The following is a 21,742-nucleotide window of genomic DNA, read 5'->3' as shown; positions in this document are numbered from 1 at the left end:
TGCTCTGCCCTGCCCGGGGGCGAGGGGCCTGGGCACCCCGGGGAGGGGATGCAGGGGTCTCTCACTCTCGATTTGCCTCCCAGGCTGGCAGCTTTCCTTAGAAAGTTGCCATAAAAACCCCCAAGATCCCACAAAAATCACCCCAAACCCCGCAAACCCACCCCAAACCCCAGCCAGGAGTGTGGAGGGACAATGCCAGCTCCCTCATCCCACACCAGAGACCCTCCACTGCCTGCAGGCAGCTCTGGGCACAGGGGGCTTCCCCAAATCCCACTTCCCATTGCCCAGGGACCCTCTCGCCCATCCCACTGCACCTCTGCATCTCCAGCTCCTCCTCCTCGTGGATCTTGATGAGTGTTTCTCTCCATGGGGTCCCACATCCCCTCCCAGTGCCCCCCAAAGCCAGTGGGACCATCACCCCAGAGCCAAATCCTCAGGTCCCAAACAGCTTCCAGCTGTGTGTCCCTCCTGGCCCTGGGGACACCTGGGGCCATCCAGTAAGGTCTGGGCTCTGGATGTTCCTGAGAAAAAAACCCATCAGATCCTCTCCCTCTGCAGCAAAAGGTGGAACCTTTTGGGATTTGGCCCAAAAAGCCCCTTGGGCAGTTTGGAGACCAAAGGCTCTGTGTCCACCACACCTGTGACACCGTGACCATCGGCCACACTGCCCCTACACACCATCCCCGGGGATCTTCCCTTTCCCTGCCTTCACATCCATGTTTTCAGCCACCTTACCTCAGGTGCCAGGTGACTTCCAGGGCACTAAGGAGCCGTTTCAGACAGCAGGAGAATCGCTTTGCTTGGAGAAAATGGAATAATTGCAACTTTGTGGGGAGAAAAGCCCACGCACCCTGAGTAAAGGTGGTCTCAGGGGCCACGGAGCAGTGTGACATTCCAGAGGAGCTGTAATTCCCAGGAACACCCACGACCGTCAGCTGCAGGGCCAGCTCAACCCCTGCTGCAGCTCCCTGCTCCGGAGGGAGGGCAGCAGTGGGAGAAGGTCCCACAATCTTCCCGGTGGGGAGTTCATTTTCAGGGAAAAAAAAGAGCAAGTTTCGGCTGTGCCAAAAACATCACCTGGCTGGGGGGAGCTGCCTCATCCTGCAGCCAAGGGTCCTTTCCATTGGGCTTCCTGGCCCTTCCTCTGGGTGTAGCTGGAAAAGAGCAGGCCGTGGTCCTTTCCCAGTTCTCAAACTTCCTCTGCATCCCCAATGATGGGACAGGGTGTCCCCTCCATGGCACAGCCCAGGACCCAGCACCCTCCTGCAGGGCTCCAGCCTCAGGGCAAAGGTAACTCCCCCCCGAAGCTGTTCCAGACAGGACGGGATTGGGATGAGGTCTGGAAATCTCCAAAGGCCCCATCTGGGCACCTGGATTTATCCAGCCTCACACGGGCACCAACTCACCTATTAAACACTCCTCCCTTTTGAAGCCAACACTTACCTTTGGTCAACATCATTACAAAGTCCGGGTGTAACCACAGGTGGGACAGACCTGTTCCAGCTTCCTGACCCGGGAGAGCTGGATACATCTGCGTGTGGAAGCAGGAGCCTGCCCCCTCTGCCCTCTTCACAGGGATGGTCCCATTTTAGGCCACCCCAAACGTCATTCCCCTGAGGCCTGTTGGCTTCCTTTCATCTCCTCCCCATGAGGCTGCTTGGAGCACCTCGAGGCGGTCACAAAGGGATTCCTAAACCCAGGTGAGTTTGCCGTGATCAGAGCACACCTTTTTCCCTGAAAACTTGGACATGTTCCTTACCTGGAGGCGCAGCATCCATCATCCATCCAGTGTGCTGAGGGCGGGGACACAGCCCGAGCCCCCTCAGCCCCCCAGCTCCATGTGTGAGGTGACAGCAGGGGACCCAAGGGCACACGCTGTCCCAAGGAACACGCTGCACACAGGGCTTTATTACACAGGTAGGATCCACACTACCCCTGGGAGCTGTCAGATGGATGCAGGCGAGCCAGTTTTTCCTGTATCAGGCAAAAAGCTCCAGGATATTTCGGGAACAGCAGGGATTCCTCACCAGGTGATGCCAGCGCAGGCCCTCTGGTGGGAAGGGTGTGCAGTAACAGGTCCCCCTGGGTCACCTGACCACCACCCCAACCGGTGATTCAAGAATTCCACACTGCCCATTGACCACTTTTTATGGCTGGGACGCCAAAGCTGGGAAAAACGCAGGTGTTGGTTGTCATTCCCATACGAGACCAAACCGGATCAAAACCGCGGATGTTCGCCGGGTAGCAGCCCTGCAAGCTCCTGCCACTTCCAAAATCTGGGGTTATGCCCTTGGAATTCCACTGTGGCATTTGTGTCATTTTCCTCTGGATAAACACTTCCCTGGAAAAGCACCCCTTGTCAGCCTGATTGGACCAGAGCATTTAAGCAGTGACAGGGTGACACCAGTGCCCGGGACGGCGCCGCGAGGGCTCAGAGCAGAGGGTACAGAATCCACGCTCACTGGAGCTCTTACATTTTGGGAATAACGACCTGGGGGATAAAAAAAAAAAAGCAGCCCAGGTTTCCAATTCTTTTTCCAGGATGCTGAGTCACCAGCAGAAACACTGCCTGGCTCAGGATGCTCACACCTCCCTGGCCACACCGCGTGTCACGGATGACACGCTTGGCCTGGGCCTGCTGCTGGCAGGGAGGTGGCACAGGGACTGCAGGGAACAGCTTTTCCAGCTGGACTCAGAGATTCCTCACTCTGGAGCTACCCCGGGAGGAACAGGGCAGTGATGAAGGGTGGCAGAGCCTGAGTGTGTCAGAGCCCAGGAGCGAGACCGTCCTGGTGAGGACACAAACCCAGCTGAGGATGAGGCAAATAACTTCAGACTGACGGAGCAACTCCCATTTTCTGCTTGTGACACATTTTACTCCGCAGAGCGAAGGCAGGTTGACCTTTCTCACTTCACCTTCCCTTACATTTAAGAGATGACCAAGACTAAAAGAGAAATTAAAAATAAGAGCTAAGGAGAAGCTGCCTGTCTCCCCAGAGCTGTAATACACCACAAAACTACCACAGGCCGCTCCAGGATGTTGGAAGTCAAGTCAGATCCCCCGTGGAGGGGCTGGACCAGCAGTGTAGTGTGGTTCATCCTGTGCAAGGAGCAGCTCGGTCACAGGGCTCAGTTCACCCGCGTTCATCTCGCTGAACACTTCGCCCAGTCCTCCTCCGCAGCTCCAGGTAGTTTCAGCAGGAAGGAAAGAACTCATTTCCCGTGCCTGGTCTCTGTACAGCCCAGGACGAGTGTTCCTAATGCCCGAACGCCTCGTGGAACTCCCGCAGCTCTCCGGGAATAGAGCAGCAGATCCCTGTGTGCTGTGCTCCGAGCCCCCGTCTCCACACCTGGTCTGGAGGACACACAGCACCCGCTGAAGGTCCCTGTTGTGCAGTGTTGGCTCTGACTTCCCTCCACACAGGAGGAGAAAGGGGGGGGGGTGTGTCCGTGCCATCCTTGCCCCCCCAGGGGATTCCCACACACGCTGGAACGCTAACAATGACAATTAGGAGTTAGGGTGGGGGTGGGACTGTGCCCCAGGCCCGCTCGAGCACCACGAGTTCCCGTCAGCCCCGTGGCTGCCGCTCAGAGTTTCCTCTCCCGGGGTCTGTTCCCGTTGGGCTCATCCAGCAGCGCCGAGTGCCGGTCCCCGTTGCTCAGGCATTTGTCCTTCTCGTGCCTGTGCTCCTGCTTCTGCCGCCGGATCTCCTTGTACCGCAGGGTGATGTCCCTGCAGCAAACACACAGCACACAAATCCAGCCTGCAGCACAAACAGTAAGGAAGTCTGCCCTCAATGAAGCTCCCTTGGGATAATTTAACCCACTGGAGCCTTCGGCTGACGTTTCTACAAGTGCTGATGGCACTGAGGCACTGGAGGTTTGTGTTCCTTGCTGGTGGCCTGGCTCTTCTCGCCTCTGCCACAGCTGCCTCCTGTACACATCACTGCAGTTCAAGGAGTCATGGAATAGTTTGGGTTGGAAGGGACCTTAAAGCCCATCCAGTTCCCACCCCCTGCCATGGGTAGGGACACCTTCCACCAGCCCAGGTTGCTCCAACTTGGCCTTGGACACTCCCAGGGCTGGGGCAGCCACAGCTTCTCTGGGCAACCTGTGCCAGGGCCTCACAGGGAAGAATTTCTTCCCAATATCCCAACTAACCCTGCCTTCTGGTAGCGTGAAGCCAGTTCCCCTTGTCCTGTCACTCCAATTCCTCACATGCAGAGTCCCTCTTCAGCTTCCCTGTAGGCCCCTTCTGATACTGGAAGACTACGAATTCCTTGAGCCCTGTGCAGCTGCTTTCCATGGACTTGCTCAGAGCAGCATCCAAACCAAACACACATCACTTGGTTCCCTTGTCCCGATGCTGGGACAGCTCAGACAACCTCAGACTGTTCTGGTAATGAAGCTGGAAACACCTCGGTCTAACTTGGAGGGAAAATAAAACCCCAATCCCATCTCCCACCTTCCCTCCCCTGGGAGCACTGGTGCAGTCAGGCACTTCCCTGCTGCCTCCTCCTGCAGCAGCACTAGCACAGGCAGGGCCACAAAGCTTCCCAGAACCCCAGACTGGTTTGGGCTGGAAGGGACCTCAAAGGCCAACTTGTTCCACGGGCAGGGAGAAGGTGATCCAGAAAGAAAACTTCCAGGGATCAGGCACAGGGAGCTCCCTGCTCATTTAACAGCTGCAGCCACCAGGAGTGCTCCCTCTCCAGTAACAACAGCACATTTGAGGAGGGGCTGTTGAGCAAAGCCCCCTGAAACCCAAATGCAGCACATCCCAGCCCACTCACCGGATGAAGAAGCGCCAGGCTGTCCAGGTGAGCACCAGGATAATCCCCAGGATCCAGCACTGGGTGATGTAGAAGGGCAGGGAAAGCGTGAGCGTGTAGGGATCGTACTTGACCACGATCAGGAACTCCGTGGCAGTAATAGCAGCAACCAGCCAGGCCTGCTGGCCCAGCTTCTTGTGGAACTTCCTGCCAAATAAACACACAGACAAGACATTTCCTTGCTGTCAAACGAAGGATTCGGAGAAACCTCCATAAAAGTACAGCTGGGAGAGCAATTTCAGTCAGCTTTGCACAGTTCTGCAAGTCTAGTTTGGATCACACATGCATTAAGACAACTTTCATGTTGGCATTGCTTTAGTTTCCTCTCAGAGGCTCTGAAAACACAGGAAAAGTTAAACTTCATCCCCACACGATGCAGGGAAGTGTCCCCATGCTCAGGTAAATCCACATAAATGAATTATCTGATCAGCCTGAGGCCAGCAGATGTTCAGGGTGCGGTACCAAACGGGAGCTCTGCCCCTGGATTTCCTCTGCAAACCTCAGCCACGCTGCCTTAAACATATTTAATCCTTCTGGGATTGCATTCTGGAACTTAACCCCTTCCTAAAAAAAAAAAGTGTTCGGTGAGCTGCCACTACTGATCTTGGAATGGGTTTTAAAGGAAAAACAGGTAAGATTCTGGGAGACCCAAGGACTGTGTTTCGCTTCCAGGACAAACCAGCCCTGGGATAAACATGTGGTTCCCAGGTTTGTTTTGAGCAGGCCAGGAAAGCTGTGGAGTCCAGGGATGTCTGGGAGCAATGCTGGAAAGTTCTGCTGCAGCAGCACCAAGGCATCCACTCCGGGGCTCTGATGTACTGTAAACTTGATTTTTTATTTTTTTTTTGTACATAATGGTAATTTTTCTGGTGGGATTACACTTCTGCCAGTGGTACAGAGCATAGTTTGTCTGAGGTGGTTGAAAATTGATGAACCCTAAACTAAACAAATGGGATTTCTGGTTTAGGAAGTCACACGTCCCTGGTGACAAAAAGGCTCTTTTCCTTTAAAAACTAAAAGCTTACTTGACAAAACACTGAAAGTAAATTTTTTTTTGGTATCCATCAGACACATCTGTAGTCATTTACACCCACCAGATACCAGCTTAAAGTTAAAAAAAAAAGAAACAAAACAAACAGAAAAAAACCCACAAAACATACAGTCATGTATAAAAAAAATCCATATACTTATACATAAAAAAATAAATCCATATAGTTATATATATATATATATTATAGTTGATAGGAACCATTTCCATTTGTTTTTGTAAGCAGTGAACTGGAAAAAGAAATGCCAAGTACTCCAAACAGCAAAGAAATACAGGATAGGAACTAAAATTTACTGCTGCAGTAGTAAAGAGTGATGGCTAAGTTTTATTATTACTTTATCTTGAAATACTAAAGAAAACTCTCATGCAGACTTTGCTGTAATCAAAATTTATGTAAAACTGGAGTCTAGGAAAGGCATCAGTTGTATTCCTGGTTATTAAAGAAGTAAAAGGTGATGGGAAGGTCTCAGGAAGCCTTTTTCCAGGTAACAGCCTGCACTAGAAACCTGGGAAAGCTGCTGACCTGCACCAGGAGGATCCTCCTCTTCCCTTATCCACCCATGTCCTTTTGGGGTTTTTTCACCCCAAGGCATCCATTCTGCTGCCTCTCATACTCCTGTTGCTCATATCTGCTCCAATCCCTTTGGACTGTCAGTGCCTGGGAAGGGATCTGAGCATGCAGATCCAACAGGGCTTCTCCTCCCTCTCCTGAATCCAGGGAGTCCATCTCCCACCACACACACACACAGAGCTTCTCACACACGAGGCCCAGAGTCAGGTTTGACACCAATGAACAGTTCAAACTACACCAAATCATCCAAAGGCACTGGGAAAAACAGGAAATAAATGAAGTGTAGGTGACTGCTGATGCAGAGGGGATGAGTGCATTCCATTTGAAAGGTCTCCTGCCTGGATCAGCTCGATGAAAGGCTTCAGAAACCGCTCCAGGGGGTTCAGCTGGTGTAGCAGATTAAATGGGCAAAGACCAGCCTCAACCACTGGCAGAGAGATAAAAGGAAGCAGCAGATCTCTCCCTGGGAATTCCAGCTGTTCAGATGATGAGGGCAGTTTTCTGTTCTCCTTCTTCCTCTGCCATCAGGGGAACAGACGACAGAGAGAATTAAAGGCAACCCCTACACAAAAGCCAGGCAGACCCTAAAGCTGCCGAGGAAGAGACCCGGTTTCCTGCCCTTCTACTCGTGGGAGATTTTAAAGAAAAGCCCTCTTTTCACGTGATGAGTGAGGTTAAAATTCCTGGCCTCTGTGCAGACTCCTTGGAAGCGACAGGAAGACTACAATCAGGAATGTATGACGAGCTCAAATGCTACAGAGACTGCTGCACCAAGACGTTCCTGGTCAGGAAGATTTCACACATCCAGTCCTCAGGAACTCGGAGGCAGTGTGTGGGTCAGTGTGGTGTGTAAGGGCTGGAGGGCAGCTTCAATCCCTCCTCCTGGGCTGTGGCAATTCCAGGGACTCCACCGGCACTGTGCTCAGCCCAAGGTCCTGCAAGCAAAGCCCCAGAACTGTCTGCAGATCCTCAGAATCCTGAGTGGGAAGAAGAGTCTCCATATTAGAATTTCACTGCTTTCTAGAGCCAGCATTGCAGGGTTGGCTGAAGAGATCTCATCCATTTATTCCAGACAATCCTGTCACCACCAGACATGAAGTTTCCAAAAGGAAAAGGTCAGGAGGGTTTCCCATGTGTTGTCTGCTGGGAGCCCCTGGTACAGCCAGCTCTTCCCAGCAGCTTCTACCTACACAACCACGGGAAGAATCCTAAATGATCCTGGGTTTGAAACGATGTGCAAGTGAAGCTGGTAAATGGGGGCAGATTTTCTCTGCCTGGATGGCCTGGAACACACAAAGGAATTGAAGGCTGGTTGCAAAATCCTCCTCAGAGAAGGTACCAGGTAAGACCAGGCGCTCAGTTCTGCAGGACCAGCCCGATGTCAGCTCTGGGGGGGGGGGCATCAAGCAGAGCCAGGAACCTCAGAACCTGGGGGGCAGTTCCCCACCACAGAACGTGGCAGGAGGTGGTGATGGCAATGATGTGGATATGCAGCTTGGGATGAGATTCTCCAGCTCGTGGAAAGAACGGCACCAAACGGCCCCGGCAACGAGGCAGCGGTGACAGACAGCTCTCCTAAATGTCAGTGTTATGCCATGTGGTTGAACTGAGGGCAGAGGAGCTTTTCCAACCCAAACACAAGGCCCAGAAGATGAATGGAGCTAAGGAGAGGAGCTCAGCAGCGAGAGGCAGAGACCTCTTCTTACCTGTGAGTTGGAGGCACGTCCCAAACCAGTAGGTCCAAGGGCAGGGCAGCTGCCACTGCGGAATGTCCTGAAATCCGACTAAGCAATGTGGGTTGGCCCTTCTTCCCAGTTCTAGGAGCCAAAGCCTTGCAAGGGGAACTGATCTTCAGAGAATGTTGGAACCCTAAATTCTGAACACAGACACTTTTTGGCGTTGGTCAGCGACAGACAATGAACACCCCTGGAAGCCAGGCGTGGCCTCGGGCTCGGGATGTGGGCTCAGGCAAGTTGTGACATTAAAAGAAAAGGTGATATTTGAGAAACAAAGCTTTCTCAGCTCTCACATGGTCTGCAGAAACAAAAGCAGCGAGGACAAATATGATGCTGGAGTGGGAACAGTCTGAAGAACATGCACTTGTGTGTGTGTGGTGCTTCACCTGCAGCACTTGCTACCGAGGGCCTCTGACCTGCAAGAGGATGCCAGGAATGCTCCGGAGGGCCAGGGACCAGTGGGAACACGGCTCAAGGAAAGAAGTGCCTTTAGGAATCCCATTTTTTTTATAGTTTGGGCCCTGATGTCCTCGGAGGGCACGTCCAAGGACCGCAGTCCCTGGCTCTCAGTCTGGAATTGGAGCGCAGCGCTGCCCTGCCCACGAGCCAGTGGCACTCCAGCTCCTTCACACATTCCATTCTCCACAGAGAGACCCTTTATGAAACACTGAGCTCAGAACAGCGCACACAGAATGCCCTTAACAACAGCTGCCCTCTGACCGGGGAGAGTGGGACCTCCAAAACAAAGGAACACAAAGCAGATGCTTTGGGATCAGGCCTTTTTTTGCCCCTGACAAGCTGCCTGAGATGGATGCCAACAAGCCGGAGCAAATTCCAAACAAAGCACGTGGAGCTGGACATGGGAAGTACAGAGAGGTTGGGCTTACGGGTCGTCCATGAAGTCGTAGATCTCCCTCATGGCCACCCCTCCCACGTTGACAAAAAACACCAGGCGCAGCAGGACCAAGTAGTGTTCTGGGGGCATCCACAGCACAAACTTCAGGTAAAACGTGTTCAGCTCTGCCAACAAAAACTGAGAGAAAGGACACCTTAATTACACTGAGAAAACTTCGGTGGGTGAAGCCTGGAATCCCCCCCACTTCCCAGTCCTGCTCCATGTCACCAGCAGCTTCAACAATCACCACCCACAGCTGGGTTTCTAAATGTTTTCACTGTGTTGGGAAGAGGCTCTAAAAACCCCAACAGAAAGCTGGGGAAAGCGCTGCCTCAAAACTTTGAGCAAGTTCTCGACCTCCAAATAAGGAGCTTGAACTACAAATTCTAAAGGCGACGACTTCTCCTTCCGCTGTCATTTAAAATCTGGCTGATGGATAACAAGGGGAATGAGCTGCACATCCTGGGGTGGGGGGGGGAACTGGTTTGTGGTTTGTTTTTTTTTTATACACAGTTGTACAAATGTCACCCTCGAAGCCAACCTAGTTTATAAATTAAGAGCAAAACGTGCCCTGGCAATGTGCTGAAGGGAGCAAAAGAGACACCAGATTGTCACTTCAAAAGGAATGATAACAAAGGGCATTAAGCGTTGCTTAAGCCAAAGGAGTGAGACAAAACCTGAAGCTGCTTAGAAACTGTCAGCTCAAGCTGAGTTTTGCTAAAAGAAACATAATCCCACAGCCCAGTATAAATTCACTGGAATCTCTCAGCTGCTGCAGCACCTAAATCCCAGCGTCTTCAGGGTGCAACCAGTAACCATTTGGGGAAACATCTGTTTTATTTATACACTCTTTTCCTTCTCCCACAAAGCAGGGGAGCCTCAGCAAGCCCGGTGTGCCGTGTGAGCTTGGCCAGTGTTCCCCTGCAGCAGAAACCAGGGACTGTGAGCTTGTTCTAGCAAGTTCTGTATTAAAAATACAGAGTTATGTCCTGAGCCACAGAAACTGGTTAGTGCCCTGCGTCACTACAATGTGTCACGGGGTGGTTTTTAGTTAAATTTCACAGTTGCTGGGTTGAAATAAGTTTGAGTTGCCCAGAGCAGAGCCAAGTGACATCCCCTGGATGGCACAGAGGCCAAAGTCCCCTGGGCTGGGAAAGGGGCAGGAGTGGGGAAAAGACACTCAAACCCAGTATAACCCAAATAACCCTCTCTATCAGTGTCATGTGGGTGATAACTTCTGTTTCACAGTCACAGGTATGAATTCCAGATGCTGCATTCCCATAATACAAATCCAGCCACTCAGGTGCTAAGTGTTCAGCGAGACATAAAAAAAGAAAAATCTCAGATAACCGAATTATTTAAGCCTGTATACAAATATTATTTATGCATATTATTATTTTAAAATTATACACAATATATATATTAAATATCATTATTTAAAATATTATCTTTTTAACTATTTAAAGGCTGTATAAACATACTACCAGAGGCAGTAGTGTGCTTCAGGAGCCCTGCTCTGGGGAGCTTGAGTACAGCCCTTTGCACAGCTGCACTGTGACCCGTACCTGCACAAAACTGAGGGAAATGAGCCACTCACACCCCAAACCAATGTTTTTGGGGGCAGAAACTTGCTGAAATACATGCAGGCCCCAGTTTGTATCGCTCACAGTGCCAGCAACAGTGTTCAGCAAATATCTGTGCCATGAACCTGTCACCTGTCCCAGAGACACGGACACAGACCCCAGTCCCGTGGGATTGGGAAGCGATCTCTTCTGGCCTCAGCTCCAGGAATAGCACCTCCCAGAGGTGCAGCCTGGGTCACCTCCTGTGCTACAAACCACGAAATCAAAGGGCAGGAGGGACAGAGAGGTCTCCTCACCACGAAGATGATGCCACAAACGGCGAGCCACCTGCGCAGGCTGGACGCCGGCTTCCACTCGAACTTCACCCAGCTGTAGGGGGTGAACTGGAAGACAATTCTCTTCATCTTGCCCCTGGGAAAAAAAAAAGCAAAACATGATGGTAGGTTTAATGAAAAGCAGGGAAGAGACACTGAGCAGTGCTTCCATTTCAGACACCAACTCGGGTCCGCAAAATGCCCGCGTTTACTCCATCAAAATCACAATTTAATGAGGTTAACTCTGAGTTAGAGAAGCTTGTTATTTTAACTATCAGTTTAAGCTTTAATACGCTACATCCACTGTTGTCAGCAGTTCTGCTCTGCTCAGCAAAGACACTACAGAGTACGATGGGTCATCACTGGTACATGACTACGAGGCATTTATTAAATTTTAATTCCCAGTGTCCCAGTTCCTGTGAAGTTCTGATTACCAGGGAATGCACAAAGACCAAGCAGATCCTTGCTGTGAATGAGAGTATGATCCCAACTTGGATTCCTGCCTCTTCTTTTAACAACTGCATTAAACAAGCTCACTTCCACAGGATGCCCTCGTTCCCCGACATCAGGACACGCAGGTGTAATTCCAACAATTCCATTCTCAGGTTAAATAAAACTCTCCAACAAGCCTCCCTGTAGCAACACACCACTGGATCCCCAAGCCATCTGAACACCCAGGAATTCTTTAATCCACGTGAAGCCAAACGGAACAACCAAGATCTTGAGCACGGGCCCCACCTTTGTGCTGTGCCCGTGGAGTTCCTTCCCCCCCCCACTTACTTGTAGGTGGGAATGTTCCAGAGTCCTTGCCACTTGTATGTTTTCAAGGAAAGCCAGGACAGAGTCTTCATCCCGCAGTAAATCCCTAACCCATTACACAGGATCACATCCATTATCCACTGGAAGGAGAAAGCACACAGTGATGCTGGGGAAGGAACAGGGAATCACTACAGGTACAGCTCCCCTTTCAAAGGAGTGGGGCACAGAGAGTTAATTCCACAAGGTTTTTTGAAGGCAGAATAGCTTTGCCTGGTGCCTTCATACATAATGCATCGACTTTTATAAATACAGCCACGGAGCAAATCATTCCAAGCTTGGGAAAGAGCTTCAGCTGCAAAAACCCAGGCAGGCACGAGATCAGGGCTGTGTGCTCTGACTGCAGAGAATTCTGATCACTCTGGCACCAATTTACATCTCACAGGAAAACAAAGCATAATTTAAAAGGGGTGCCCCTTTAAGCTTGAAGGCCCCTCTGGTTTGGAAAAATACACACAAACTGTATTTTAGGACAAGAATACAAACCGTAACTTGCAATGACCCCACAGTTCTTCAGTAAGGCCAAACATTTATCTCTTGAAAACTTTTTATAAACCAGATACATTCCAATCACTGTAATATTTACTGCTTTCAGAAAGGAGATGTTTGCAAAGAAGGAAAAGCTGGACAAAAACTCCACTGAGTCTGGTTGTTGGGTTTTTTTCCTAACAGGCAAGAAAAATCATCCTCCGAAACTTTATACACCAAGTTTTACCTTTCCCTGAATTTCAGACTTTATGGTTTGTACCCTCAGCAAATATTTGGAAGTGTTCAGCTTTAGATTCTTTCCCCGTTGTGAAACCAACCCAAACAAAATATTTACCACGTGCAAGGGCTTGAAACCCACAAAATTATAGAAACAGTGGCAAAAATGCTACAAGACACACACATACACGATCCAATTCAGCTCTCACCACATCCTACCCCTCCCTGTAAAATATATATATTCCCATTTAGTGAAATAAACCCTGATCCCTGCAGTACGTACGTGATCCCACCAGCATTCGCTGAAGTTTGGGAGCTGGTGTTCCAGGCTGTACTCCAGGAACTCAAACATGACACTGATGATCATGCACATCCACCAGTCCCGAATCATCAGCGTCTAAAGGCAGGGAAAAAAAAAAAAAAAAGTCTTTCAAACACCCGCAACAGCTGCTCAAAACCATCCCAAAAACGACTTGCACGGCAGAGAGAGAGAGCAGAACCAGGCACCACTTACCTTAATGCCCCTTAGAAACCTGAATAACAGAGCATTCCATAAATCCCGGCCAGACTCTGCTCAGATTTAGAGTTTTGCAACAGGGTGTGAAACATTATTACCTTTCATTTCCCTAACTTCCAAACTTCTGGCCTCAGAACACAAAGGACAGACACGGTGTGGGGGTTTTTTCACCAGTTATTTGTGCAGTTGAAAACCTTGTTTCCTGATTCTTTTCTGAACGCTGGAGACTCGGGACAATTTGATTTTCATGATGTGACGGTCCCCTGAAGCCAAATGCTCACAGGCCTCTCAACTTTACACACGTTCAGCACAAGAGACAAAGACACTGAGGGGAATTAACTCTCCCCCAGGCAAAACCAGAACATAAGTGGAGATGATGACACAAATCCCAGCCCACGAAAGAACAGAGACAGGTTAAGATGGGATCCAGCAGGAAGGGAATTAGGTAAATGCAGGGAATTACTGGGTGCTCGACCACCACAGGCAGCAAGGTTCTAACACCGCTCAAAAAAAAGGCTTTTCAGAGCCTTTTCACGGGCTCTAAATTACTCCAAAGCCCAAATAATTTCTGATGAATAAGGCACATTCATTCCCAACATTGCCATCCTGGTGGCTTTTGAGATCTGGGGAAAAACCCAAACACATGGCCCACCTCTGCTTGTTGGGACAACACACTCAACCCTCCAGCTTTTAAGAGAGAAATCTGTTAATATTTAGCATATTTAACAGGCAAATGTGTTATGACCCAGAGGAAATCCAGCAGCCAGTTTCTGTCTAGCTGAGCAGCCCAGGAAAAAAAACCCTGCAGGGTTCACCTCAATCTCAGCCTCTTTGACAAAACCCAGGCTTCTTCCAGACCAAGATAAGAACAGCTCCACTGGCATATGGAATTCTATCCCATTTCAGTGCCTCAGGAATGTGTTACTACTCCCCTTATGTCTTGTTGCCAGGCACTTACAATTTAGGCATTATGGCAGGGGTGGTTTTTTTTTTACAATTTAGGCATTTTTCCTCAGTATAATTTATCTGTAAAAATAACCACAGAATGTTAACTGAAATGCTATTTTGACATTTAAGTTTCTAATTTATTCGTCTTGGATGAGAAATATCCGAGTTTTCCAAATTTATCACTCAGATCATTAACAGAACAATCCACCAATAAGCTGAAGTCCAGGTCTCCCCATGCCCAGCAAACTCACCTTTGTTTATGGGGGAAACCCCAAACCAACCCAAACCATTTCCAGAACACATCTGCACTTTTGAAGGGAAAACACAAAGCTACAGCTCCAGTTTTGTTTTTAAAAGAGCTGAGCTTTGTCAGATTGTTATTTCTGGTGGGCTTGTGGGTAAAAACCCACACGAGGTCTGCAGGGGGCAAAATCAAGTGAGTTAGTAAGTCTGCTCTGGTTAAAAAAGATAATATTTAGACCAAAATAATCAAAGCAAACCACGTGTTGAATGTTTTGCAAGAGACAAGCTCAGCTGGAATTTCTTCCACAGTTGGTTGATACTGACTAAAAAGTAACAAGAATTAAATAACTGCCCATTTAATGGTTTAAAATCCTGATTTGATGCCACTGGGAAAGCAGCAGTGGCAGCCTATGAGTGTTTGGGAACAGTTTGGGACTGTCACTGCCTGTCCCACACTCCACTTCCAAAGGTCATTCCAGCATTTCTTGCCACAGGAATAAAGGTCTTTATTGATCTGCCCCAGAATGAATCCCAGTGGAGGAGGGAGCCTGTCCATGTAACACAGCTTTGGCCAGGAATGAGGTGGCCTAACATGGGCAGGAGAAAGGAAAAAAAAAAGGGGGGGGAAAAAAGGCTTTTCATGTATTCCAAACACAGCCTGGGATAACTGACCAAGGCCATTCTTACCTTCAGGTACCAGCCAAAAAAGTGAGCAGGAACAAATCCATCCAGCTTGTCCTGGAACCCAAGAACAGAGTGGAGGTCATTACACTACAAAAACAGTCATTTGTTTGTTTTGGTTTTTTTTTCCAAGAAAAATGCAGCAATGAACTTCTGTTGTTTCACACATAAACACTTGATGGATTTTAGGAGTGTTTGTTCCCAAGTACAGTGATGAAACAAGCTAAGACAGCAATTCTATGGGGCAGAAACTGGGATTAGGATAGCATTGGTAGAGCAGAGACCACCTCTTTAATGCTGAACGTCCTGTTCCTTGCCTGATGTGAGGACAGAAGCAATCAGAGAGCTGCAAATAACCATAATTGCCTTGCACCCGAATTTAAAGTCTTCTGTTTGCCAGCAAAAAAACAACAACCTGATGGCTCCTGGCACTCAGAAAAGTGCAGCTTATGTTGCTGGAGCAACCTGGGTCAGTGGAAGGCACCCCTGCTGTAGTGGTTTGGACTTCATTTTCCCCCAGAGGATAAGAAAAGTGGTAGACCCCAAGGGGTGGAAACCCCTGGAAGTTTTGAATTTCTGTCCAATGAGCGCTCCTGCAAAAAATGTAAACATATCACAACCAGACCGGAAGAGAAGAGTTGTAGTTTGGGGAGAAGAAGGTGGCCATGTTGTGAGCCAGGAGGAAGGGGCTCTGAGCCCCACAGGGGGGCTTTGGCCCCCAGCCCCAGCGGGGACCTGCAGGGACCTGGAACAGCATAAAGCTGGGCTAGGTGCCTGTAGTTATGCCGGGAGATGTTTTCTCTCCATCGTGGGCAGGAGTAGTAGCAGACGCAGCATCCGGAGACTCTGGTTAAGAGCCAGGACAGATAAGACCTGAACCAGAAGAGCAGCAGAAACAACATGCAGCACCAGAGAAAGAACTCCTGGAAGGAGAGCCGAGGAAGAGAGAGTCAGCAGCTGAGTTCTACAGAGTTCTTGGGGGTAAGAACTGATACCAGACCCCCCAAAACTCCTTTGAGACCTCCTGGAAGGAGGAAGTTGATAGACTCTTACTTGAAAGAGCCTTGAAGTGCAACATGCACTGCAGAGAGGAGCTGAGAGGCTCGGTCGTCCTGAGAGCTCAGCCAGGACGGTGTGGGAGGTTGGCCTTGAGGCCCTCCCTTGCTGCAAGCTACAAAGAAGCTCGCAGCCTGAGACAGGGCACAGAGGCCCTGCAAGGAGCTTGAATCTCCTGAAGATACCAGACCGTCACGAAGACCCCCTGTGCTTCGTGATATGACGTGGTGATACGACCTTGTCTGGGGTGACGAAGCCCACGGAAGACCACTCGTTTGGAGAGACGAGTGGCCGAGGGGGATACCCCCTCGTGTGTGCTGGCAGAGATCCAGCTATCAGCTGCTACAAGAAACAGAAGAGACAGAGAGAGCCTGCTGCCTTAGAAGATGCTGCTGCTTAGTGACTGCTACTCTGAAGAAGCTGCTGCCCTAAGAGACTGGAAGGGATCTGTCCTTCTTTCCCTCCTGGACTTTTATTTGGAGGGGAGAAGAGATCTGATCCATTGTAAATACTTATGTCATGGTAGAGATAGTTGTGGTCGTGTGTATAATGTATTGTAGTATTTATTTGTATAGTCATTGTAATATATTCCCTTTCCCCATTCTGAGTCTGGTTGTGTTTTGTCTGGAAAAAAACCCATCTCACATTGGGTTGAGATGTGGGAGGGGGGATGGAGCTAGGGAATTGGAATTTGGGCTATCTCAAACCATGACACCTGCCCATGGCAAGGAGTTGGAACTACATCATCTTTAAGGACCTTTCCAACCCAAACCATTCTGGGACGGACTTTGTGCCTCGAGGTGACTGAGCAGAAGATTCTTGAAGCACCCAAAGAAATCCAAACTTGACGTCAACAACCTGAGAAAGAGGGGCTGTCAAACAGTTCACCCCTGGGCAATCAGGTAATTAGGACCCAGAGACACATCTCCACCTGATGGACAGGGAAGGTCAAGAGAAGGGAAATGAGGCAGCTGAAGAGCCAGTCACGGCCTGTGCTGTGACTCAGCACTCAGACAGACTCCCAGCTGCACTCTGAAGAGCTCAGTGAAGCAATCTTTTAACAAAAAACCCAGACTCATCGAGTTTGTTCCTTACCCAGATGTTGTGAAAGGGATCGGTCTCATTGCCAGGGTCATAAACAAGGCAGTTGCCCCCGTAGTCTCTTTCTGGCAGAGGAACCCCTAAATGTGGGTCGATGTACTTCATAAACTGCCTCCCATCCTGCACAGTCTGCAAAGGAGCACACAAACAAGGGGTCCACGTGAAGGATTCGTGCACAGAAGGTACAAAGAGAATTAAGATCAACGACAATCCTCAAATTTATCTTTTTTCGAATTCGTTGCGGAACAATCCTTGAAATATATCCAGGTTTTGAAGCCTCACGGATATACCTGACTTTGAGCCTCTCCAACCCTACACAGTAAGGGGGAAATGCCTACAGAATGGCCTTAATATTTCTTAAAGATGAGAAATCAGAGATCCTTAACCCTGTTCCCTAAGGCGTTGCTCTGAGCCACCCCATCCCTCCCAAAACCTCCACACGGCTCATCCTTCCCAACACCCCTTTCCAGTCAAGGACGTGTGAGAGGCTTGAAGGAAACAGCAAGAAGAAACTACCCAAACGACCAAAACCTATTAAAATTTGCCTGCAGATCAGCCACACACTTGCTGAGCATTAACTTCCCAGTGAATTTGTGGTCGGGGTTTCACCCCAGAAGCACCGGGACATCCGTGATGGGCAGCAAAGCAGGACAAGGCCAACATTAACTGACAGAGCAATAATAAAATTACAGAATAAACCCACTGAGACAAGGCTCAGCCATGAGCCAGCTCGTGTTTGCTGTGAGGAAGTTCAGTCACCTGCAGACTCAGCAGAATTTCACCTTATTTAAACCTGGGCAAGGCAAGGATGTATTTTTAGAACGAGCTGAGCAACAACAGGGAGTTCCTTAACCACTAAATCTCTGGTGATACCACATGCTGCCAGGGGAAAAGCAATGCCATTCCAGGCTTTTCTACTGGAATTCACAGCTACACCAGTACAGGCAAGAAGAACGAGAAATGTTGGAACCAAAGGAAATCTCTGATGACATGGAAAGGGTTTGATCAATATTAAAACCTTGTTTGCACAGCAAAGGCCCCTTACTCCTGCAGCAGGCAGATCCCATACATCCCAATTCCAGCCTCACTTCCTCAGGTCACGTAGCCTCTAAAGGCAAAACTCTTTCTTTTTTTTAAAAAAAACCCACATTCCTCATCCTTCTCTCACCTAAAATGATTTTTAAGGCTGCCTGCTGAGTATATTGCCTCAAAACATTTCCTTCAACTTCTGCCCTTCTGAGAAGTGATGGAACTGTAAAAGTCAGGGGGAAATTCTCTTTACTAAAGGACAGGATATGGTAAAATGTGGTAAAAAAAGAACATGGTAAAAACTGCTTTATTTGGAAGCACCAATGGCATGTTTTTCTAGAAAAAGCCTCCTTCTCAGTTCCTGCCACCAGACAAAGCTGGGTGTGAAGGTCTGGTTTATTGCAAAAAACCCCAAATATTCTAAGCACCTGTCATTCAAGGTAAAAGGTATTTCAGAAGGTGAAACCAGATGAATTTCCCCCCCCCCCCCCCGCCCCAGGTCACAGCAGGCCCAGCAGAGCAAAGACTGGATGTGTGAAAAACCAACTCCTGATTGTTTGATCTGAACAGGAACCAGCTCATCTAAGAACACTTTACCCCAGTGTCTGCCCTGGGCTGAGGGCATCTGGGGGTCAGAGCAGGTGAAACATTTTTCTATCATAATTTCCCTCAGCCCTCAAGTCTCGTTAAACAGCCCAAAGATTCGATTTCACAAAACTGAAGAGCATCTCCTGCTGTCGGTGAAAAAAAACACACCACGAAGGGGTTGATCTCCACAATAAAGTGGCATTCAGGAACTGGAGATCTAAGTCACTTACCTGGAAGAGGATGAAGATGAGGAAGAGCTCATACACCACACTGACACACAGCCAAAACCTCCAGTAAGCTGCAGAGAGAGACGGGGGGGGGGGGGATGTTACAAAGTTTTCAGTAAACCAGCAGTTAATTATTCATTTACTGCAATACCACTAAACATGGAATCCTGGAATGGTTTGGGTTGGAAGAGACCTTAAAGCCCATCCACTGCCACCCCCTGCCACGGGCAGGGACATCTTCCACTAGCTCAGGTTGCTCCAAGCTCCATCCAACCTGGCCTGAAAAACTTCCAGGGATGGGGCAGCCACAGCTTCTCTGGGAACCAATTTCGTTTCAAGGGATGCTCCGACCAAGAAGTTACAAATCCCAGCTCCCAAGCACGGTGTTCTCCACCCCTCCTGAGGGATACAGCCAGAAAGGACCTTCAACTCCCACACAGGCTGCTGTGCAAACTTGCTGGAGTCGCTCAGGCACTGACCTGGATCTGGGAGGAGGGACCAGGTTCCAGAACACTTTCACCCAACAAAACACTTCCCAGTTGGGAATCAGAATCCAGCAGTCCTTGGAAAAGAACTAGATCCTTCCTCAACATTCTCCCTGATCTCAGGTGCCCTGACCTGTCCAACCTCGGCTCAACCAGACCGGGCAGAGCCACTTTTGGAAGCCCAGCTTTTGGCCTGAAGACAGGGCTGTGCCCTCACAGGACAGAAAGCATTTCAAAATCCCAAAGGACAATTTCACTTTTACTCGGAATTAAATTAAAAAAATGACATGCCAAAGGTTTTAGCTGGTTGCAAGGCATGTGAGGTCACCTGAAACTCTCCACAACAAACGTGATGCAAAGCTCGGCCCTGCAGAGCCCGGGGCTGCTCTCACCCTCCCCAGACCTGTGACTGTGGATCTTCTCATGCTCAGCAACACCAAAGGCTGCCCAAATTACAGTGTCTGCACACTTCCAGCTCCCTCCTCAGCACCTCAGATCTCCTGACAGGCTCAGCCCTCAGGTCACAGGCTCTCTCTGCCTGTCCTGGATGGAAGTTTTGTGCTCCGTGGGCTCATTCCTGCTCCACACAGAGACTGGTTTGGCCTCTGTTCCACCAAGTGATTTCTGGGCTCTGAACTCCCCCAGTGTTTGTCACCTGCCCTAAGAGGTCGATGCAGAGCCGGGGGGGCACACACAGCAGTTTTCCCCATCCAGATCCAAAAATTCTACACAAGGTAACTCAGTAGAACTTGACATTCCAAGTGGATATTTAAATTTAGAGCTTCTCAGGGGTTGTTTGCACCCAAACCAAAATGTGCCTGTGCCCAATTCAGCCTCAAGTACAAAACAAATTATAAAAAAACCCCAACAAAACAACAAAGAAGCAAAAAGAAAAAGAAGGAAACCAACCAAACCTACCGACAAATCCCCCACACTGTTAAAAGTAGTCCCTGACAACCTGCTTTTGACACCATCATTAAAATAGATCAAAATGTGACAAGGTGGGAACTTTTTTTTTTCAGCAAAACTGCTAAATTGGTGTCATCAAAATCACCTACTTGACACTTCTGGAAAATAAAAAAAAAAAAAAATAAAAAAAAAGGAAAATGAAAGAGGCAGGTGTGGCCCTCAGAGAACAGCAATTCAGAGCTTTCACTGAATTCACCCTCTTGTCTGCTTTCACCCTCTTGTCCTTCCAGAACACAGCTTAGGAAAAACCAAACAGCCAAAAAAACCCCTCCACTGGTCACAGGATTCTTTGGAAGAGAGGAAACTATTCCCAGGCTGGCACCAGGTTCAAGCCAGCAAGGAGAAATAACCTTTCATCACCACACTTCTCCCTCCAGAACCGAGCAGAGTTTCCTTCAAATGTCACTGCCAGATGCCTGAAAATGCTGCTTTTTCTAACCCATAAAGCCTTGTAGGAGAGATTTTAACACTGCTCACAGACAGGAATGTGGGTCTGAACCTGATGGAGGCTCAGAAAGCAGAGGAACCCAAATCCTTATCTGAGCTTTTCTTCCTCTCTATTCACATGGTTCTGGCAGCTGCTGAATATGCTCAGCAAAAATCCACAATTAAAAACTAAGATCTGGCTCTGCTTTAGTGCTGTGACAGAGGTCCCTGAGAAGTTTTCAACACACTTTGTATCTGTACCCCAGAACCATCATGTTTCCAAGGCTGCACAAACATTGTTCTCTCTCTTCCTGGACCAGCTGTAAAGTTATTTTTGGCAGATCTCTTAATACTTGTTTTCCTTAAATTCACCTGCCATTTTGCCTCCTTCCAACCAGAGCTTTCCTTCCAGTTAAGGAGGCTTCTGCTAAGCATTCACACACCTGAAAACCCACTGATTCCTGGGATCCAACACCAAACTGCTGCCACTGCAGGGATTTGGGAAGAGGACATCAAAACGTCCCAGAGAGCAGAGGGCACAACCAGCCTCTTACCTGCTTCTGGTCACAGCTCGGCCCACACCACCTGAAGGGCTAAATGAGTAAAGAAATCCCAAAATCCCAGTTTGGGTTTGCCCAAGCAAAGCAATCCTGCTGGAGCTGTGGATGCTGAGCAGAGGTGGCGCGGGACTGGGCCGCTCCAACTCCGGCTTTTCCCCAGGCAGCTGAGGTTCAAAGCACCACCTGTGGGAGCTGGGAGCTGCCAGGACTGGGAGGTGGGGACACTGATTCTCATCCCAGCCTGGGAGGGCCGCTTTATACTCTTAAATGTAATGTCTGAACACATTAAACGCTGCGTTAAGGCAGAGAAAAAATCTGAGTTAAAGGCTCGGCTTGCCCTCATTTATTCCACCCAGAACAAAACACTCATGCAAAACCAGCAGTGAGCACCCAGACTCCTGAATTGTCACAG

General features: G+C 49.2%; 1 protein-coding gene across 2 annotated transcripts in view; it reads right to left on the bottom strand.

Annotated features, from left to right (window-relative positions):
* Positions 1-2,850: 2,850 nt before the first annotated feature.
* Positions 2,851-21,742, bottom strand: part of PTDSS2 (phosphatidylserine synthase 2) — a 36,071-nt gene continuing 17,179 nt past the window's right edge. For both annotated transcript variants that reach the window (XM_032690951.1, XM_032690952.1), the window contains exons 4-12: positions 18,894-18,961; positions 17,041-17,175; positions 14,896-14,946; positions 12,784-12,897; positions 11,760-11,878; positions 10,962-11,076; positions 9,075-9,220; positions 4,794-4,979; positions 2,851-3,733 (exon numbers count right to left, since the gene is read on the bottom strand). In XM_032690951.1, coding sequence (XP_032546842.1) covers positions 3,589-3,733; positions 4,794-4,979; positions 9,075-9,220; positions 10,962-11,076; positions 11,760-11,878; positions 12,784-12,897; positions 14,896-14,946; positions 17,041-17,175; positions 18,894-18,961 — 1,079 coding nt within the window. In that variant the 3' untranslated portion in view covers positions 2,851-3,588. The remainder of the gene's footprint in view (positions 3,734-4,793; positions 4,980-9,074; positions 9,221-10,961; positions 11,077-11,759; positions 11,879-12,783; positions 12,898-14,895; positions 14,947-17,040; positions 17,176-18,893; positions 18,962-21,742) is intronic.

This window comes from Chiroxiphia lanceolata, chromosome 6 (genome assembly GCF_009829145.1).
Source record: "Chiroxiphia lanceolata isolate bChiLan1 chromosome 6, bChiLan1.pri, whole genome shotgun sequence".
In the NCBI taxonomy this organism is placed as follows: domain Eukaryota; kingdom Metazoa; phylum Chordata; class Aves; order Passeriformes; family Pipridae; genus Chiroxiphia; species Chiroxiphia lanceolata.
This window is presented reverse-complemented; position numbering and strand designations above follow the sequence as displayed.